The sequence below is a fragment of the Marmota flaviventris genome, chromosome 19 (assembly GCF_047511675.1).
Source record: "Marmota flaviventris isolate mMarFla1 chromosome 19, mMarFla1.hap1, whole genome shotgun sequence".
Lineage (NCBI taxonomy): Eukaryota > Metazoa > Chordata > Mammalia > Rodentia > Sciuridae > Marmota > Marmota flaviventris.
In genome coordinates this window covers 21,275,896-21,294,822 of record NC_092516.1, presented here as the reverse complement: position 1 = coordinate 21,294,822, position 18,927 = coordinate 21,275,896, and the positions used below count along the sequence as shown (strand labels likewise).

The 18,927-nt window shown below is 42.6% G+C and overlaps 1 protein-coding gene and 1 long non-coding RNA gene across 3 annotated transcripts in view; one reads left to right on the top strand and one right to left on the bottom strand.

Annotated features, from left to right (window-relative positions):
* Itgal (integrin subunit alpha L) overlaps nucleotides 1-528 on the bottom strand; it is a 43,510-nt gene extending 42,982 nt beyond the window's left edge. For both annotated transcript variants that reach the window (XM_027948764.3, XM_027948765.3), the window contains exon 1: nucleotides 330-528. In XM_027948764.3, coding sequence (XP_027804565.3) covers nucleotides 330-396 — 67 coding nt within the window. In that variant the 5' untranslated portion in view covers nucleotides 397-528. The remainder of the gene's footprint in view (nucleotides 1-329) is intronic.
* Nucleotides 529-14,641: 14,113 nt separating this feature from the next.
* LOC114103075 (uncharacterized) lies at nucleotides 14,642-18,077 on the top strand. The gene is made up of 3 exons (XR_003584600.2): nucleotides 14,642-14,832; nucleotides 16,354-16,494; nucleotides 17,288-18,077. It is a non-coding gene; the product is annotated as an uncharacterized lncRNA (long non-coding RNA).
* The last annotated feature ends 850 nt before the right edge of the window (nucleotides 18,078-18,927 follow it).

Here is an 18,927-nt window from a genome sequence, read left to right as displayed (position 1 = left end):
AAGGATTTGCCTAAGACCAGGCACAGCAACTGAATTCCGCAGTCTCCTTTAACCCCACATGCCCTTTCTAAGGCTGCACTCTCCTCCTCTCTCACTGGACTGCCTTTGTCACCTCTCTCTGTCTTTGTCTCCATATTTTGCTCATACTTTGGGCTTTGGCCTTATTTCTCTTTCTTTTCCCCTCTCACCCTCTGGGATTCCTGGGTCCCCCATTACCTATGGCCAATCCCACCCTGAGAGCAACTCCTCTTTACCCCCTTCCACAAACTCCTGCAGTTTCCCTGGTCACAGACACATGTCCCTTCCCCCACCCCTCCCTACTTTCCTACCAAAGAAAAAGGGTCCAGACAGCAGCAGCCTCATTACAATGACGCAGGAATTCTTCATTTTTCCCATGTTGGAGGGACCCCCGGGTCCAGGCTCAGTCGCGGAAGGCTCTTGGGATTTGCTGACAACCTCCACAGGGTGAAAGAGGGAAATGATAATGCCTAAGGGGCCTCTTGCAGTGGAACTTTCTCACTGAGGCGCCAGGCTGGTGACACTGGGTGGGAGGAGGGTGAGAGGGGGTGCCTTAGGGGTTGTGAAACCTCATAGGTTCAGAGAGGAAGTGTAAGCGGGTTAGAGACATTTCCTGTGCCTACTTGCATTTTCACATCATCCAAAAGCAGACAGCAGAGTGGTTGGTTGAACAGCTGCATCATAGTCTCTCACCAGCCACCAACTGAAGACTCTTCAAAAAGCTCAGCAGAGGACTGGTCAAACAAACTGTGGTACAACCGTTTGTAATGGAATGCAATGTAGCCATGAAAAAGAATGGGTCGGAAAAGATAAATGAAGAGAGAAATTTGAGGTCGTTTTTTCTCGACATTGGAAGATGTTCATGATACACAAGTTCATGATAGCACAAGTTGCAGAATGGAGTATTTAGTAATTACTTTTGGTCCTAAAAAGCAAAAAATAAAATCCGGAGATTGGGAGAAAATATTTTCAAATCACATATCATGTATCATATCTGATAAGGCACATGTATCCAGAACATATAATTCACAACTTAACAATAGACAAATAATCTATTTTTATTTAATTAAATTAATTGATTGATTGACATTTTGTGGCATTGGGGATTGAATTGAAGGTCTTACATGTTAGGCAATCACACTATCACTGAGCTACACCCCCAGCCCTTATTATTTATTGTCCAAGTAACCTATTTTTTAAATGAGCAAAGGTTTTGAATGGGTATTTCTTTAAAGATGATATATAAAAGGTCAAGAAGCACACGAAAATATACTCAGCATTATTAGTCATTAAAGAAATGCAAATCAAGGACTGGGGTTGTAGCTCAGTGATAGAGCACTCACCTAGCACATGCGAGGCCCTGGGTTCGATCCTCAGTACCACATAAAAATAAACAAATAAAATAAAGGCATTCTGTCCATCTACAACTACAAAAAAAAAGTATTTAAAAAAAAGAAATGAAAATCAAAGCCACATCAGATACCACTTCACACCAACCAAGATGACTAGAATTTTTAAAAAAGGAAAGAAAGGAAGGAGGAAGATAACTGTTGGTGAGGCCAAAATTGGAACCCTGAAACACTGCCAGTGGGAATGTAAAATGATACACCTGCTATGGAAAACAATGTGACAGTTCTTCAAAACAGTTAAACCTGGTGCAGCTATTATGGAGGCTGAGGCAGGAGAATTGCCAAGTTTGAGGCCAGCCTTAGCAGCTTAGCAAGACCTATTTCAAAATAAAATACAAAAGTCTGGGGCTGTAGCTCAGTGATAGCCCCTGGGTTCAATTCCTAGTACCACTAAAATATAAAATAAAATAGAAAGGGCTGTGGCTGTATGTAGCTCAGTGATAGAGTGCTCCTGGGTTCAATCCTCAGCAACATAAAATGAACAAAAATAGAGTTACCACATAACACAGAAATTCTTCTCCTAAGTATGTATCCCCAAAATTGAAAACTTAGCTGGGTATGGTGACTCACACTTGTAATCCCATTGAGAGGGATTACAAATCTAGCCTCAGCAATTTAGTGAGGCCCTAAGCAATTTAGACCTTGTCTCAAATTAAAAAAAAAAATTAAAGAGATGGGGATCGAGCTCGGGAGTAAAGCATTCCTGGGTTCAATCCACACACAAAAAAGGGCACACTTTTTTAAAAAAATATTTTTTAATTGTAGTTAGACACAATACCTTTATTTTTTTTGTTTTTATTTTTGTTTTTTTACGTGGTGCTGAGGATCAAACCCAGCACCTCGCACACGCTAGGCGAGTGTTCTACCGCTGAGCTACAACCTCAGCCCCCCAAACAGCACATGTTTATACAAAAACTTATACACAAATTATTCATAGCAGCCTTATCCATAGCAGTCAAAATCTGGAAATAATCCTCATGTGCCACAATTAATGAATGAATAAACAAAATATAATATATCCATATAATGTAACATTATTTACCCATAAAATTGAATGAAATACTGCACATGCTACACATGCTACAGTATGGATAAATCATAAAAACAGGCTAAGTAAAAGAAGCCAAGCACAAAAGGTCCCATAGTATATAATTTCATCTAAGAGAAAGATCCAGAATAGGTAAATCCATAGAGACAGAAAGTAGATTAGTGGTAGCCAGGGATGGGGGACAATAGGGAATAGAGGGTTGACTGTTAATGGATATAGGATTTCTTTTTGAGGTGATAAAATACTCTGGAATTAGATAGTGGGAATGATTGTACAACTTCATGAACATATTAAAAACTACTGAATAGGGCCAAGGATGTGGCTCAGTGGTAGAAACTGGCTTAGCATAGAGGTGGCCCTGGGTTCTAACCGTAGCCCCACAAAACAAAACAAACCACTAAATTGTGCAATTTGAAATTTTTTTTTTCTTTTTCTGTACTGGGGATGGAACTCAGGGCCTCACGCATACTAAGCAACTGCTCTGCCTCCATGCTACACACCCAACACTTCTTATTTTTTAATTTTGAGACAGAATCTTACTAAATTGCCCATTCTGGTCTGGAGCTTATGAAGTTCCCACCTCAACCTCTGAGTCACTGGGATTACAGATATACATTCCTGTGCCTGAGTGGAAATGAAGATTTTTATATGTGAATTATATTTTAATAAATAATAATAATAATGAAGCTGTATGTGTATGTATTTTAAAAATCTAAAATGATATACAACCAAACTCTAAATAGTGGTTGTTTCTACAGAATGAGATTTATGCATTTCTGTGTGTGTGCGTATGAATTGAACATAGGGCCTTATGCATGCCAGGCTGGGGCTCCAACACTGACTACAGCTCCAGTCCTTTTTAAATTTTTATTTTTAGACAGGTTCTCACTAAATTGTCCAGGCTGGGCTTGAATTTGTAATCCCTCTTGCCTGAACTTCCTATGTAGCTGGAATCATAGGTGTTCACTACCACCAGGGTTTATACATTTTTACATCATCTGAATTGTTTCTTAAATGAGGATGTATAGTTTTACATTCTTAAAAAAGCACAAAAATATTAAAAACACAACAGAATACAGGAACTGTATATGTTATTGGGCAAATGGGAAGAACTTTCAGTTTCTCCCTGTGCTGTGAGGAAATCCTACTCAATCAGCAAGGTTAGTTGCAGGGCCACTGCCCAGGGGAAGGAAGGCTTTTGCAGACAGATTATCTGTAATCTCTACTGCCAATTAGTTATGTCATGACAAGTTGCCTCCTGGTAATTAGATGATGTCAATCTCTTTAAAATTTTTCAGTTAAGATTACGTGATTCAGGCGGGTGCTCACCTATCATCCCAGTGGCTTGGGAGGCTGAGAAAGGAGCATTGTGAGTTCAAAGCCAGCATCAGCAATTTAGCCAGGCCCTAAACAACTCAGTGAGACCCTGTTTCAAAATAAAAAATAAAAAAAAGTGCTGGGAATGTGACTCAGTGGTTAAGGCCTCTGGGTGTAAGCCAAAAAAGATCAGATGATTCAGATTGATTTCTTTCATTTTCTGTATAGCAATTCCTATTTACAACTAACCAAATTCTATGCTGAAATTTCAGAAAGAATATACATTTTCAAATTCAAACACTGTAGAAGTATGCAGAGAAAAAGGATAAAAACACTTTTTAAAGCCCTTCCCCACACCATTCCTAAGTCCCAAGAATAACCATTGTTAACAGTGGAGCCACACATTCTCCAAGAAAACTAAAAAAGGTTCATTTTAATAGTTAACTCTACAGGTTTTACTTGTTTGGGAAAACTGTAATGATCTCACCACAGAACATCTAAACCAAGAATTGATAGTCAACTCAGCCATCCCCAGTGTGAAAATTTTCCTTAAGGCCACCTTTGAAATTTAGGGCTCTAAATTTATAGAAATATTAAGTGTTAAACTTCAAATGTTTACAAACATTTAAGCAGCATTGAATAAGACAGCTGGGATAAAAGGAATTCAAGAAATGATCTCAAAGTCTTCATTGTGTGGATCACAATTTAAGTATATGTTATAGCAGGCAAGTGTGCTCATTTTTTAAAAATATTTATTTTTTAGTTGTAGTTGGACATAATATCTTCATTTATTTATTTTTATGTGGTGCTGAGAATTGAACCCAGAGCCTCGCACGTGCTTAGGTGAGTGCTCCGCCACTGAGCCACAACCCTAACCCAAGTGTACTCATTTATAAATTTATCATAGTTGGTTTCAGATTTTAAAAAAGCAAAAGCCACTGGGCATGGTGGTGCATGCCTGTAATCCCAGCAGCTCGGGAGGCTGAGGCAGGAGGATTGCAAGTTTGAAGCCAGCCTCAATAATTTAGTGAGACCCTAAGCAACTCTGTGAGACCCTGTTTCAAAATAAAAAACATAAAAAGGGATGGAGATGTATCTCAGTGGTTAAACACCCCTGGGTTCAATTCCCAGTACAAAAAGTAAGACTAATACTATTTCAGTCCATTTCAGCTGCTGTAGCAAAATATTTTGTCTGATGAGGGCTTTTTCTGCTTCAAAGATGGTGCCTTCTTGGGGCTGGGGATGTGGCTCAAGTGGTAGTGCACTCGTCTGGCATGCGTGAGACACTGGGTTCGATCCTCAGCACCACATAAAAATAAATAAATGAAATAAAGGTATTGTGTCCAATACAATGCTGTTGCCTCCCAAAGGTTGACCCCCTAAATACTATTGCATTAAGGATTAAGTTTCAACATGAATTTTGGATGTTTTCACTTCAAAATACATTCATTCCATCCCAATAATCTAAAAAGTCTTAACTTGATTCAACATCAACTTTATAGTCTAAAGTCTCATCTAAATGTCATTTAATTCAGATTTGAGTGAATCTTAAGATATAATTCATCCTGAGGCAGATTCCCTCTGCAGCTGTCATCCTGTGAAATCAAACAAGTTAAGTGATAAACCCAGCCTAACTCCCTTTTAAGATCAAGAGCCATCTTGTCACAAGTTATAAAAGATTCATTTCTGTTTTCTGTAAAATATTAGGATTTCTATTTAGCCTGGCCATATTTTGATGTTCTAAACTTGCTTGGAATGCCTGCCCGTGCCTTGAACTCACCCAGACCTGGCTTTCCCTGACCAGATAACAACCCTCTCTGAAACTCTAGTGGCGCCTCATAAATTCTGATGTTGGGATCTAAATTTACTCCCTAATGTTAAACCATGACACAAAGAAAAGACCACCAACTCCAATTTAAATCAAATTAAAGCAAGCTTGTAATTTCCACTGGCTGGGGCTGTCTCTCCCGAAACCCTTGGGAATAGAAGACAGCCCCCCAGTTCCCTAGGAGTACAGCTTTATAGCATAGAAAGTTGCAAAAAAAGGGGGCGGTGGGGATGGGTAGGTTGTCTTGAGAACTTACAGATAACAGGATTTTGACAAGCATAACACAAAGGCAGGTAGTAAATTAATGGTCCAGCACTTAGGGAGTAAATTTAGATCCAAACATGGGAATTTATGAGGCACCATTAGAGCTTCAGAAAGGGTGGTTATCTGGCCAGGGAAAGCCAGAATTTATGGGGGCCACTAATGTTTCAGAGAGGGTTGTTATCTGGTCAGGGAAAGCCAGGCATGGGTGAGTGAGTTCAAGGCACAGGCAGGCATTCCAAGTAAGTTTAGAAATCACAGTAATTTATAGTAAAGCCGAAATTAGCTTTTCATGCCTTTGAGATGGTTTCCAATTTTAAAAGGGAATTAGGCCTGTTTTATCACCCAAGTGCTGAACCATTTAGACCATTAACCTACCACATGCCTTTGTGTTATGCTTGTCAAAATCCTATTATCTGTAAATTCTTAAGACACCCCCCCCCTTTTTTGCAACTTTCTGTGCTATAAAGCTGTGCTCCAATTACAAGCTTACTTTTATTTGATTTAAATTAGAGTCGGTGGTCATTTCTTTGCATTGTGGTTTAACATTAAGGTGCTTCCAAAATACAATGGCAGCATGGGATAGACATTCTCATTTCAAAAAATGAGAAACAGAAAAGAGAAAACAGATCCCAAGCAAATCCAACAGGACAAACATTAACTCCTAAGGTTCCAGAATATTCTGTGTGTGTGTATGTGTGTGTGTGTGTACCAGGGATTGAACCCAGAGGTGCTTAGCCACTGAGTCCCAGCCCTTTTATTTTTTATTTTGAGACAGGGTCTTGTTAAGTTGCTTAGGGCTTTGCTAAATTGGTGAGGCTGACTTTGAATTTGTGCTCCTCCTGCCTGACCCTCCCAAGTCACTGGGATTACAGGCATGTGATAGCTTGGCTGGCAGAATATTCTTCTGTGTCTTCATGTGCCACCTTTCAGACACAGGGAGTGGATGTTAGGGCCCCATGGCTTTGCTGGGCACAAGAACAGCAGCTCTTGGAATAGCAGCTGAAACAATATGCTGTGGCTCTACCAGTCGGGGCTCTCAGGGGTGGCCCTACCCTCACAGCCCCATTAGGCATTGCCCTTGTGGAGTTTTCTTCATAGCCCTGCCCCTGCAACTCTCCTGGGCATTGCTTTAGTTGTGACTCTCTGAAATGGCCCAGTCCCTCAGCATGTTCTCTGCATGGGCCTCAGGGATCTCTGTGTTATCCTTTGAAATCTAATAGGAGGAAGCCATGCCCCACAGCTCATGCACCTTGTTCACCCATGGATATGGTACTTTGTGCATGCTGCCAAGGCCACCTGGAGCCACTTTAGACACAGCTGGGGCAGCTAAGGAGAACTGCATTGTAATGCATGAAGCAGGACCTTGAGATTATAATAACAAATCCTGAGGTCCCATTGGTACCCTGGGCCCTTCCCTTGAGACCAGTTTGCCTTCAAGGCCAGACATGTGATAGGAGTGGCAGCATCAAAGGTCTCCAGAAATGGCTGAATCCTTCTTCCATGTCTTGATGAATATCATGTCTCCTTCTATCCATATCAATCTCCTCTTTAAATGTCTTCAATGTTCTTTCATAACATGGTATTCCATTCTTAACATGGCCAGACTGAGAATTTTCTAAATCTTTAAGTTCTGCTTCCTTTTTTGATTATAAATTCTGTCTTTTAAAAAAGTTTTAAACATTTTTTTTTAAGATGGCGTCTTGCTATGTTGCTCAGTATGGCCTCCAACTCACAGGCTCAAGCGATCCTCCTGCCCCAGCCTCCCGAGTAGCTGGGACTACAGACACATGCCACCACGTCCAGTAATTCTGCCTTTGATTCATTTCTCTCTTCTTAAATTTTACTGTAGTCAAGAGGAGCCATGCTATATCCTCAACACCTTGCTTAGAGGTTTCTTCACTAAATATTCCATTTCATCTCTGTTAAGTTTGCCTTCCACAAAACACTAGGTCCCAAACACAATTCAGCCAAGTTTTTTGGCCCTTTATAACAAGAATGATCTTACCTTATAAGGCTCTATGGTATTTGGTATCTGTTAAAGACTTTCTTTATTTTTCCAAAGAATGATTCCTTCTCACTGTGTCCTTGGGTAGCAGAAAGCCAAAAGGAACAGATTCTGTCCTCGAGCCCTTTTTTGAAGACACTAATTCCATTTTTTAAATTTTTTTGGCACCAGGGATTAAACCCAGGGGCACTTGGCCACTGAACCACATCCCTAGCCTTATTTTGTATTTTATTTAGAGACAGGGTCTCACTGAGCCTTGTTTGACCTTGGACTTCCCAGCCTCCACAAATATAAGAAATAAATTTCTATTATATATAAATTACCCAGACTAAAGTATTCTGTTATAGCAGCCCAAACAAACCAAAGCAGAAATTGGGACTGAGAAGTTGGGTACTACTGTAACAACTACCCAAAACTGTGGAAGCAGCTTTGAAACTGGGTAAGGGGCAGAGGCTGGAAGAGTTAGCGTCTTGCTGTTGCTGAGGCTGGCTTTGAACCTGCTATCCTCCTATCTCAGCCTCTCGAGACACTGGTATTACAGGTGAGCACCACCGTGCCTGGCTCTCCACCCCTTTTTATATTTTATTTTTTATTTTGAGACAGGGTCTTGCTAAGTTGCTTAGGGCCTGGCTGAGTTGCTTAGGCTGGCTTTAAACTTGCAATCCTCCTGCCTCAATCTCCCAAGCCACTGGTATTACAGGTGAGCGCCACCATGCCCAGTCACTAATCCCATTTATGAGGGTAGATCCCTCATGCCCTAGTCACCTTCCAAATTTCTCCTGTATGTGTTTGTGTTTGTGTGTGTGTGTGTGTGTGTGTGCATGTCCATGCACACTGGGGATTGGGCCTTATGCATGCTAAACATGTGTTTTACCTATCTATATCCCCAGCCTAGGCCTCACCTTTTACTACCATTACCTTGGTGTTTAAGTTCCAATGTATAAATTTTGGAGGAATATATAATTCAAACAACAGCAAATACCTCTTCTTTCTTTTTCTTTCTTTTTTTTTTTTTTTTCCTATTTGAGAACTTTATGGCTAAGGAAGTTATGAGATTCAAGTAAGCCTAAGGATTAAAGGAAGTCAGGATCTTAAATGTGTGACAGTAAGTAATTCCCCTGAGGAACTGGGCTGCAAAGATCTCAGGCTGGGATCATGGGGGAAGTCCCGAGGCAGGATGTCTCTCTCTCACACCCACCCACACACAGAATTTCTCCTTAGTCACTGGCCTTGATGCCTCTTAACTCAGATTGTCAGTTCTCAGGTGTCTCTCAATTCCATTCCTTGTGTGTGAACTTCCGCCACTTCTCACCGGAAGTATTCATTGTCACTGCAGCTCATCCCTTGTTCACGCTTCTCCCCAACGGGTACTGCCAGATTACCCTTGAGAAGAAACCTGAGCATGTCTCTCTCAAGAGAGAGATTTCTCTTGAAATTTCAAGATTTCTCTTGAGCTGGACACCATGGTGCATGCCTGTCATCCCAGCTGCTCAGGAGGCTGAGGCAGGAAGATCACAAGTTCAAAGCCAGCCTCAGCAATGGCAAGGCACTAAGCAACTCAGTGAGACCCTGTCTCTAAATAAAATACAAAATACAGCTGGGGATGTGGCTCAGTGGTCAAGTACCCCTGAGTTCAATCCCTGGTTTCCAAAAAAAAATTAAAAAGATTTCTCTTGAAATCCTCTGATGATTTCTCTTTTATGCACACAAGATCAAGTCCAAACTCCTTGGTGTGGCTTTCAGGGCCTTCAGTCATTATTTCTCTGAACTCCACATGTAGCTCTTTACCACATATCTCATCAGTGTTCAAATAGGCCACGTGTCCTGGAGAACAGTCCATGGAACTCGGAGCATTGGCCACACTGTCCTCTTTCTGCAGAGCCCAGTAGGGGATTTTCTGCATGACATCATCTTGCCTGCTGCAAATGAATAGTCTGAAACTCACCTGCTGGCAGTGGCTGCATGGTTGTGGCTCACAGGACCCAGCTCAGTGTCTGAGGCAAAAGGAGCCACACGTAGTCTGAACCTGACAAATGTTAGTTCTCTTCAGGATGGCTTCCTTGCTTTGCTTAATATGAGTGGTGACATATAGGATCATGAACTCGGGCCCAATCATATGGTGTCACCAGCGTGGGTCTCAGGCTAGAGTGTCACGGGGGGAATGAATGACAAGTGACATCCTTGACTGGGAAGTTTGAAGGTTTAGAGAATCTGTGCATCTAGGATGGAGCCCGCATCCTGGCTGTTCAAGTCCTCTGTGTCCTCTGAGTGAGGTAAAATGATCTTAATTTTGTCTCCATGTCCTGAAAATAGAGGGGATTTTCTTCTGTCCCACTCAAGAGAGCACACAACACTTTATGTCCAGCTACTTCTCAACTTCACTTGTGATCCCTGATTCAAGCCACCATCATTTCTTGCCTGGATTTTGTGATGGTCTCTTAACAGGCTTCCCTTCTTCCAACTTTGACCCTGATCCAACCAGCAGTCAGAGAGATTTTTTTTTTTTAAATATACAAGTCTAGTTGGGTGCAGTGGTGCACATCTGTAGTCCCAGAGGCTCAGAGGCTGAGACAGGAGGATCACAAGTTCAGAGCCAACCTCAACAAAAATGAGGTTCTAAGCAACTCAGTGAGACCTTGTCTCTAAATGAAAAATACAAAATAGGACTGGGCATGTGTCTCAGTGTTTGAGTGCCACTGAGTTCAATCCCCAAAACCAAAAAAAAAAAAAAAAAAAAAAAAAAAAAAAAATCCAATTCAGCAAGTCTTAGATGGAGTCCAAGGATATTCTTTCCTAACAAGTTCTCAGGTGCTATTCCTGGGCCAAACTTTAAGAATGCTTGATCTGGTGGCACATGCCATAATCTCAGGCAGGAGTATTGCAAGTTCAAAGCCAGCCTCAACAACTGAGTGAGGCCCTAAGAAACTTAGTGAGACTTTGTTTAAAAAAAAAAAAAAAAAATTTAAAAAAAGGGACCAGGTGCAGCATATCTTTAATCCCAGGGGCTCAAGAGGCTGAGGCAGGAGGATTAAGAGTTCAAAACCAGCCTCAGCAATTTAGCAAGGCCCTAAGCAACTCAGTGAGACCCTGTCTCTAAATAAATTACAAAAGAGGACTGGGGATGTGGCTAAGTAGTTAAACTCCCCTGAGTTCAATCCCTGGTACCAAAAAGGGAGGGTGGAAGGGGCTGGGGATGTGACTCAGTGATAAAGCCCCTTGGATTCAATTCCTGGTGCCAAAAAAGGAAAAAAAAAAAAAGCCCAATCTAGACAATGAAGTTAATTATACCTGTGTTTAAATCCTAACCTTGAGCTGGACCTGGTGTCACACATTTGTAGACCCAGTTTACACCCAGAGTCTGAAGCAGGAGGACCCCTTGAGCCCAGGAGTTTGAGGCCAGCCAGAGCAACATAGCAAGACCTTCCTATAATCCCAGCAGCTCAGGAGGCTGAGGCAGGAGGATCATGAGATCAAATCCAGCCTCTGCAAAAAGCCAGCTACTAAGCAGCTCAGTGAGACCCTGTCTCTAAATAAAATACAAAATAGGGCTGGGGATGTGGCTCAGTGGTCGAGTGTCCCTGAGTTCAATCCATGGTATTCCCCCCCCCAAAAAAAAGCCATAGCAAGCCCTTGTCTCAAAACAAAAACAAACAAAACCCCAAAAACCTCACTTTGCCACTTGGTAGCTGTGTGACAATGGGTGATTAGTTGCAGAGCAGACTGAACAAATGTTAGCTGCAGGGTGAGCTGAACACTCCACCCCATCTGTCTGGTTCCTTATCGCTTGTTTGCCTCAAGGCTGAACACTCAACCCCACTCAAGGCTGAACACTGGACCCCCACCCATCTGATGCAAAGGAAACCCATATCTAGCCTCTGCCTGGTCTCCCTAAGGGCAGAAGATGACACCCTTAGCAACTACTGTATGATCCAATCATTGTACACCCAGAGACCCCATTAGATTTTGGCTATAAAAACTCTCCCCTCTCTGCCTCCCCCCTTTCTTCTCTTACTCTCTCTCTGTCCGTGTACTTTGCTCTCATTTCTCTCTCTCTCTCTCTCTCTCTCTCTCTCCTCTCCCCACCCCCTTCCTTCCCTGTTAATCTGACACCACAGCAATAAAGAACTCTTGGTCCCTCTCCAAGTGTCGGGGTCACTTCCCTTTCAGGTGAGTTCAATAAAGAGGCTGAGCCTCACTTTCTTTATCTGCAAAAAGGAACAATAACTGTCTCAAACTTCAGTTCAAAGGATTAAATGACATCATGAACTAGAAGCTCCTGACGGGACAGTGGGGCTCAGGGGACATTGTTCTTCACTGACTGTCGAGTTCTACGACTAAAACACTCAGGGCCACTCCAGGTGAACTGGCACGAAATAATCACACAGAGACAGAGAAATGTCTTTTTCTTTGGGTCCTGTGACAGCTCCTCTGACCTTCAGGATCTATGGAAAGAGAGAGGAGAATGTGCTGAGCCCTTATATTGGGGAGAAGCCATTTAAATGAGGCAAGGGGTAGGATTACAAAGGAACAGGTAAGTGTAGCTCAACTCCCTCCGGGTGCCACCTACTCTTAGGGCCACACCTTGTTATTTGAGTGAGGGAAAAGCCCAGGTCACTACAGTGATCTTTCATATCGCTGTGATTAATCAGGACTTAAAGGTGCGTGCATTTGGAGTGGCTCCCCACAACTGACCACCTTTGTACAGTCATTTAGATGGTCCTTGAGTCAAAAGGAAGATCCATGAAAGTTTAAAAAAATAGATTAGAATGGATACTGCCAGGTGATCACCACCCACTCAGAGGAGGGTCCTTCTGGAACTTTCCTTTTGGATTGAGGTTGTAGCTTGGTGGTATATTGCTTGCCTAGCATGTACAAGACCCTGGATTTGATATTCCCATCACTGGGACAATAAATAAATAAATAAGGATAAAGGTCCCTTCAGCAGAGATTTCTGGGATTTAGGCCCAGCTACTGGGAACATTGCTGATGAGATTCAAAAGTCTTTTAGGGATATTTAAGGGGGGGCTTGAGAGCTCATTAAGAGAGAATGGTCAGGGCTGGGGTTGTGGCTCAGTGGTAGAGCGCTCTCCTCGCATGTGTGAGACCTCTGGGTTTGATCCTCAGCACCATATAAAAATAAACAAACAAAATAAAAATATTGTGTCCATGTATAACTTAAAAAAATATATATTTTTTTTTAAAAAAGAGGGGATGGTCATAGGGAGAGCAGCCTGGCACCCAGGAAATGCCTCCTAAACCCACCCCCTCTCTCCAGCACCACCCTCATCTTGATCCATGTCCTCATCGATTTTCCCCTGTTGTTACAACTCCCCTACAATTGGAGCTTATCAGCTCCAACTCTTTTTATCTATTTCCACAATCCTTTTCCCAAAGCAAGGAACAATCATGTCAAGGCCTGGACTCTGGAACCTGACTAATCCCATCACTACAAAGGCATCTCATGAATGACTCTGGGAAGTTCTCCAAACCATCTCATTCTCTCTTTCCTTCTCTGTAAAATGGGGATCTGAATGCCTTAACCCCTTCGGTATAAACATAGTGGGCACTTAATCATACCCATGTCCTTTGTCCTCCATGTAAGCACAGATCACATATAGATCGAATATTCCTCCTACTCAAAGCCCTTCAAGAGCTCCCCACTGCCTAGTTGTTTTAGTCTGTTTTACATGACTGTAACAGAATACCACAGACTGGGTAAATTAAAATCAACAGAGGTTTATTTAGCTCGTGGTTCTGCAGGCTGGGAAGTTCAAGATGGAAGAACTGTACCTGGTAAGGGTCTTCTTGCCGGGTTACAACGTGATGGAAAGAATCACATAGTGAGAGATGGTAAGAGGAGTTGGGAAGAAAGGGGCTGAGTTTATTTTTAACCAGGAGCCAACTCTCTTGGTAACTAACTCACTCCCGCAATAAGGGCATTAATCCATTCATGAGGGTACAGTGCTCATGGCCTAATCACCTCTTTTAAGTCCCACCTCTTATTGGGAACATACCTGTAATCCCAGAGGCTCAGGAGGCCGAGGCAGGAGGATGGCAAGCTCAAGGCCAGCCTCAGAAACCTAATGATGCCCTAAGCCTCACTTAGAAAGACCCTGTCTCAAATTCAAAAATAAAAAGTGCTGGGGATGTGGCTCGTTGTTAAAATACCCCTGGGTTCAATCCCTGGTACTAAAAACTAAATTTAAAAAAAGGTGAGAAGAGAACAGTGCAGACATGGAGAGAAATAGATGTTGAGATGTTCCAAAAACTTAATCAGGAGATCCATAAATGGGAAGAGTAATAACTTGTAGAGTAGCCTCCATTCCTAATGGTCTCTCCAGTCCCAGTCTGATACTGAACTTTTCTTATGGCTCTTAGATCTTGAGTGAGCAAGGGTGTGGCAGAAGGGAGTTTCTTGTTCTGCTTGGGGCCCATTGGGCCTCTGAATAGTGTATGGCAGAAAAGATCTGTTCAGAAAAGCAGGCAGGAACCTCCCTTTGCCCCACACACCACCAGGTCTGATGGCCAAAGGCCAGGGACAAATTAGGGCTAAAGGTCTCTCCCCAGATGCACCCAAAAAGATGAGCTGGTACAGAAAGAACTTGACATCAGCTGCTGCCTCCTGGCCCAGGCTCCCTACCCACCACTTCCTCCTGGGCGTGGTGACACAGGCACATTGGTCAGGATGGATAGAGATAGAAGTATGTGGGTCACAACAGTGCTCCTTCCCCTTATTCCGCCTCCCCCCGCCAAGAGGTTAGAAGGAGGCTGTATCTCACGGGAGTGGAAGTCACAAAAGGCCAGGGGACATCATAGTGGTTGGGGCTTGGAGGCCACCATCCTATTCCAAGACCCTTGTGATCTCAGGTGGGCCTGAGCATTCCAAAGTTCTAGAAACTCACTCTGGATTTTCTGTGGGAGGGCTGAGCTGAGCACACTACAGGTAGGGATTTTCTAAGGGTGGCATCTCTTGGGCATTGTGGGGTCTTATGGCCATTGTGTGCTCTCACTCTAGGGCTGTGTATCCAGGACTCTAGCGTGAGGCTGATCTTGTGGGTGGCTTTGACCAAAAGAGCATACAGTTCAGGAACCAATCATGGGTAATACCCTTACTGTGATGTCTTCCCCCTCTCTGACAGTTGATGCCATCCTTCACATACAGCACAGACTTCTATAGGGATCACCAATCTGTGAGCTCAAATTGTATCATATTAACCTTCATGCTCCTTGTTATTGCCTTATTACCCCCGCATCTGCCAGTACAAGATCTCTAGTTCTTGCAAATCCCCTGTGCTATTGTAGAAAGTCTCCAGTGATATTTTACTTGTGCTTCATGCCCTGGTGTGTGATCTACCCAGGGGTTATACCTTGACTGCTATTCTTTTCTTTCTTTCTTTCTTTCTTTCTTTTTCACACTAGGGATTGAATCCAAGGGTGCTTTATCACTGAGCTACATCCCCATCCTTTACATGTTTTTATTTTGTGACAGGGTCTCACTAAGTTGCTGAACCTGGCCTTGAACTTGCCATCCTCCTGCCTCAGCCTCTAGAGCTGCTGAAATTATAGGCATGTGCCACCTCTCCTAGTTTGGCTTCAGTTCTAAGCCAAGACTTTAGAGAGAACCACGCTTCTTACTGTTGACCCTGAACCCTGGAAATGCCAGATTGTTGGGGGAGAACAGCTCTCTCTGCTTTGATTAATTACATCATAGTAAAGTTTCCCAAATCTATTGCTTGAGTTTCTGCATGTACAGGCTAGTGACACAGCTCTTTTGGTTTTTATTGCTCTCTCTTTTTCCCTCCCTCCCTCCCTCTCTTGAACCCAAATTAATGTTCATAGGCTGAGCCAGACACATATTTGGTTAATAACTATCATACCATAAGAAGGATCACTATTCCCCTCTGACAACTAAGACTTTGCTCCTAGGTCAAGCTCATTGTAGTTTTGTTTTGTGTTGTTTTCCCTAGCCTCCAGCTTTACTTACTTTTGGTAGGAATGAAACAAGTGTACATCTTAAGTTACATTAAAAATTTTATTTTTTCCTTTTAATTGTCCTTGTAGGACTATGCTTTAGGCTGTACTCTCTGGCCAGATATTCAAGGCCATGTTGGTCAAAACTGACTTTGATCCTATTTATTTTTAAAGTCAACAGAGTTTCCTCAGAAATCACACTTAGAGACCTGTGCAAAGCCATCTGGCTTCTTTAGCTTTCCTATATCAGTGGTGCCACTTGCCAGAATGGGTCAGGGTCTGGTTGACCCCAGGACAAGCATCAGGGACATTTCTGTCTCCAATGATCCTCCTCTTTGAAAAACGTGCGCTGGTTGGCTTCCTGTTCTCCAGGGTCCTCTTAATCTCCCTGATCAGCAGATAGGGTGACTCACCAGAGTTGAGGGCCCAGAGAGGGGTCCTGTCATTCTCTGGGTCCAAACTCATTATATTTTTTCTGCTTTCTCTCAAAAAGGTCTTCTGCAGGGACACCTCATTTGTTTTCCAAACATGCTCAGGCATCCTGGAACTTCCAAAATAATCCAAAGTTAAATTTGGCCTGCTCTGCACACTGGAGTATGGGAAACCCCTGCCTATTTTATTTCATCACATCAAGGTGAGTGAACTCTCCACCACCACTCTCTCTCTCAATGGGAAAAAAGAAATGCATTTTTCATCTTCCAACCATGCAGCTTGATCCTATCTAGAAAACAAAGGAAGCTGGGCATGGTGGCCCATGCCTGTTATCCCAGCAGCTTGGGGAGGCTAAGGCAGGATGATAGATTGTTCAAAGCCAGCCTCAGCAACTTAGCCAGGCCCTAAGCAACTTAGTGAGACTTTGTCTCTAAATAAAATATAAAAAGGGCTGTGGATATGGCTCAGTGGTTAAGCACCCTTGGCTTCAATTCCTGGTGCTTAAAAAAAAAAAAATCAAGAAGAACCTAGCAGATTTGTTACTATTGTAACCGTGGTCCACTTTATGCTTTGAATATAGCCCTTGCAGCTCTGCCACTGCAATTTATTTTAAAAATAGACATGTTTCTTTATCTTCCTCTCTCCCCCTCTCTAATCTCAGGGGAAACAGGATTACCTTTCTTCTTCATCTCAGGCAGATTTATCTGTTCTTGAGTAGGAACAAAGTTATTAATTCAGACTTTGGGGATTGTACCAGAAGATCTCAGAAATGACTATCTCCCAAATTAGCAAGAGAATTCTCACTCCAACAAAGAACTCGTGGACTGTAGCCTTTGAGTCACCTCTTTAAAAGCCCTCTGTTCCTGTTGATGGGCAGAATCATAGCCTCTGGGACAAGAGTCCCTATATTTCTCCTTTGCTAGTGAAATAATATACCTTCTTTTTCTTTTTTCTCAAAACCATGTTCTCATTATTGGATTGGCATCGGGGACAAGGACCAAGGTTTCAGCAACACTAGGATGTCACTGTCAAGAGGTGGAAAGCTGTGGGGAGGCACACAGCCTCTTTCCAATAGCCAAATGATTAGGAAGACCTCCTGCCTGTTCTCGCCACCTACTGGACTCTTTCTGCCACATCTCCTCCTGCTGAACATTCCCGAAGCTCCTTCAGGAGCTGTGACCGTTCCTTTCAAAGCCTTGTATGACTTTCTATTACTTTAAAGGGTATTGGCCAAAGCTCATATTGTGGAACTATATAGGAACCCATTTGTGCTGTCCAAAACCAAAAGAATAAATTTGTTTAAAGGACATTATGAAACCCTTAGAGGAATCCATCGCAATGTGGCCTTCCAGGTGGCTGGAAGAGGGCACTGCATCTCCTCCATCCTTCGAAGTCTCTCTCTCATCAGGCCATCTTTCTCCATCTCTTCAACAAAGGGGGAAGATGGCGGTCCTTCCTAACTTCATTCATACTTCATTGAAAAGATCCTGGAAGCCAAGCCCTCAGCTTCCAACCTTAAGAGGGAAAATCTGACTGATCCAGATAGAGATAAATGTCCACTTTATGAGAATCTGCTATGGCCAAAAGAACAGGGTCACATGATTATACAAATCCAGTGTCTGGACACCTCACCTGAGTGGAGAAGTTGTTACCAAGTAGAAGTTAGAGGTCTAGGGGCTGAGGATGTGGCTCAAGTGGTAACGCGCTCGCCTGGCATGCGTGGGGCGCTGGGTTCGATCCTCAACACCACATAAAATAAAATAAAGATGTTATGTCCACCGAAAACTGAAAAATAGATATTAAAAAAAATTCTCTCTCTCCTCTCTCTCTCTAAAAAAAGAGTTATAGGGCTAGCAGACACATCAAACTTGTCACCCGAGGTAAAACACAATGATACTCCATTTTCCAATCTTATTCTGAAATGTCTCGAAAAAGACCATGTGGTCCCCAGCCTGTGGCACTATTAGGAGGTGGTGGAACTTTCAAGAGGTGTGGCCTAGTGGAAGGAAGTTAGGTCATCTGGGACATGTCCTTGAAGGGAATATTGGGACTATAGCTCCGTACTATCTCTGCATTCTGGATGTCATAAGGTAAACAGGTCTCCTCTGCCATGTGCTCCTACTATGAAGTATTGTGCTGCTACAGGCTCAAAGAAACAGGGCCAAGCCACCATGGATAGAAAAACCTCTGAAACTCTGATCCAAAACAACCTTTTCTCCTTTTAAGTTGATTATCTCAGGTATTTTGTTACAGTGATGGAAAACTAATAACTTCATAACTTGACCCAAACTTTTCCTTAGCCTCATGTCCCACTTTCTTTCCTCAATGTCTCTAATCATTCTATCTCCTTAATCTGTAAGTGTATTCCCTAACACCACTTGCTAAAAAATCCCAAAGCCTCTAAAATGTCATGACAACTTCACTGTGTAATATTTTTTTTAAAAAAATTTAGTTGTAGATGAACACAATACCTTTTCATTTAATTATTTTTAATTTTTTTTTCAGTTGTAGATGGAACAAAACCTTTATTTTATTTATTTATTTTTATGTGGTGCTGAGGATTGAACCCAGTGCCTCACATGTGCTAGGCAAGTGCTCTACCACTGAGCTACCACCCCATCCCCCACTGTGCAAT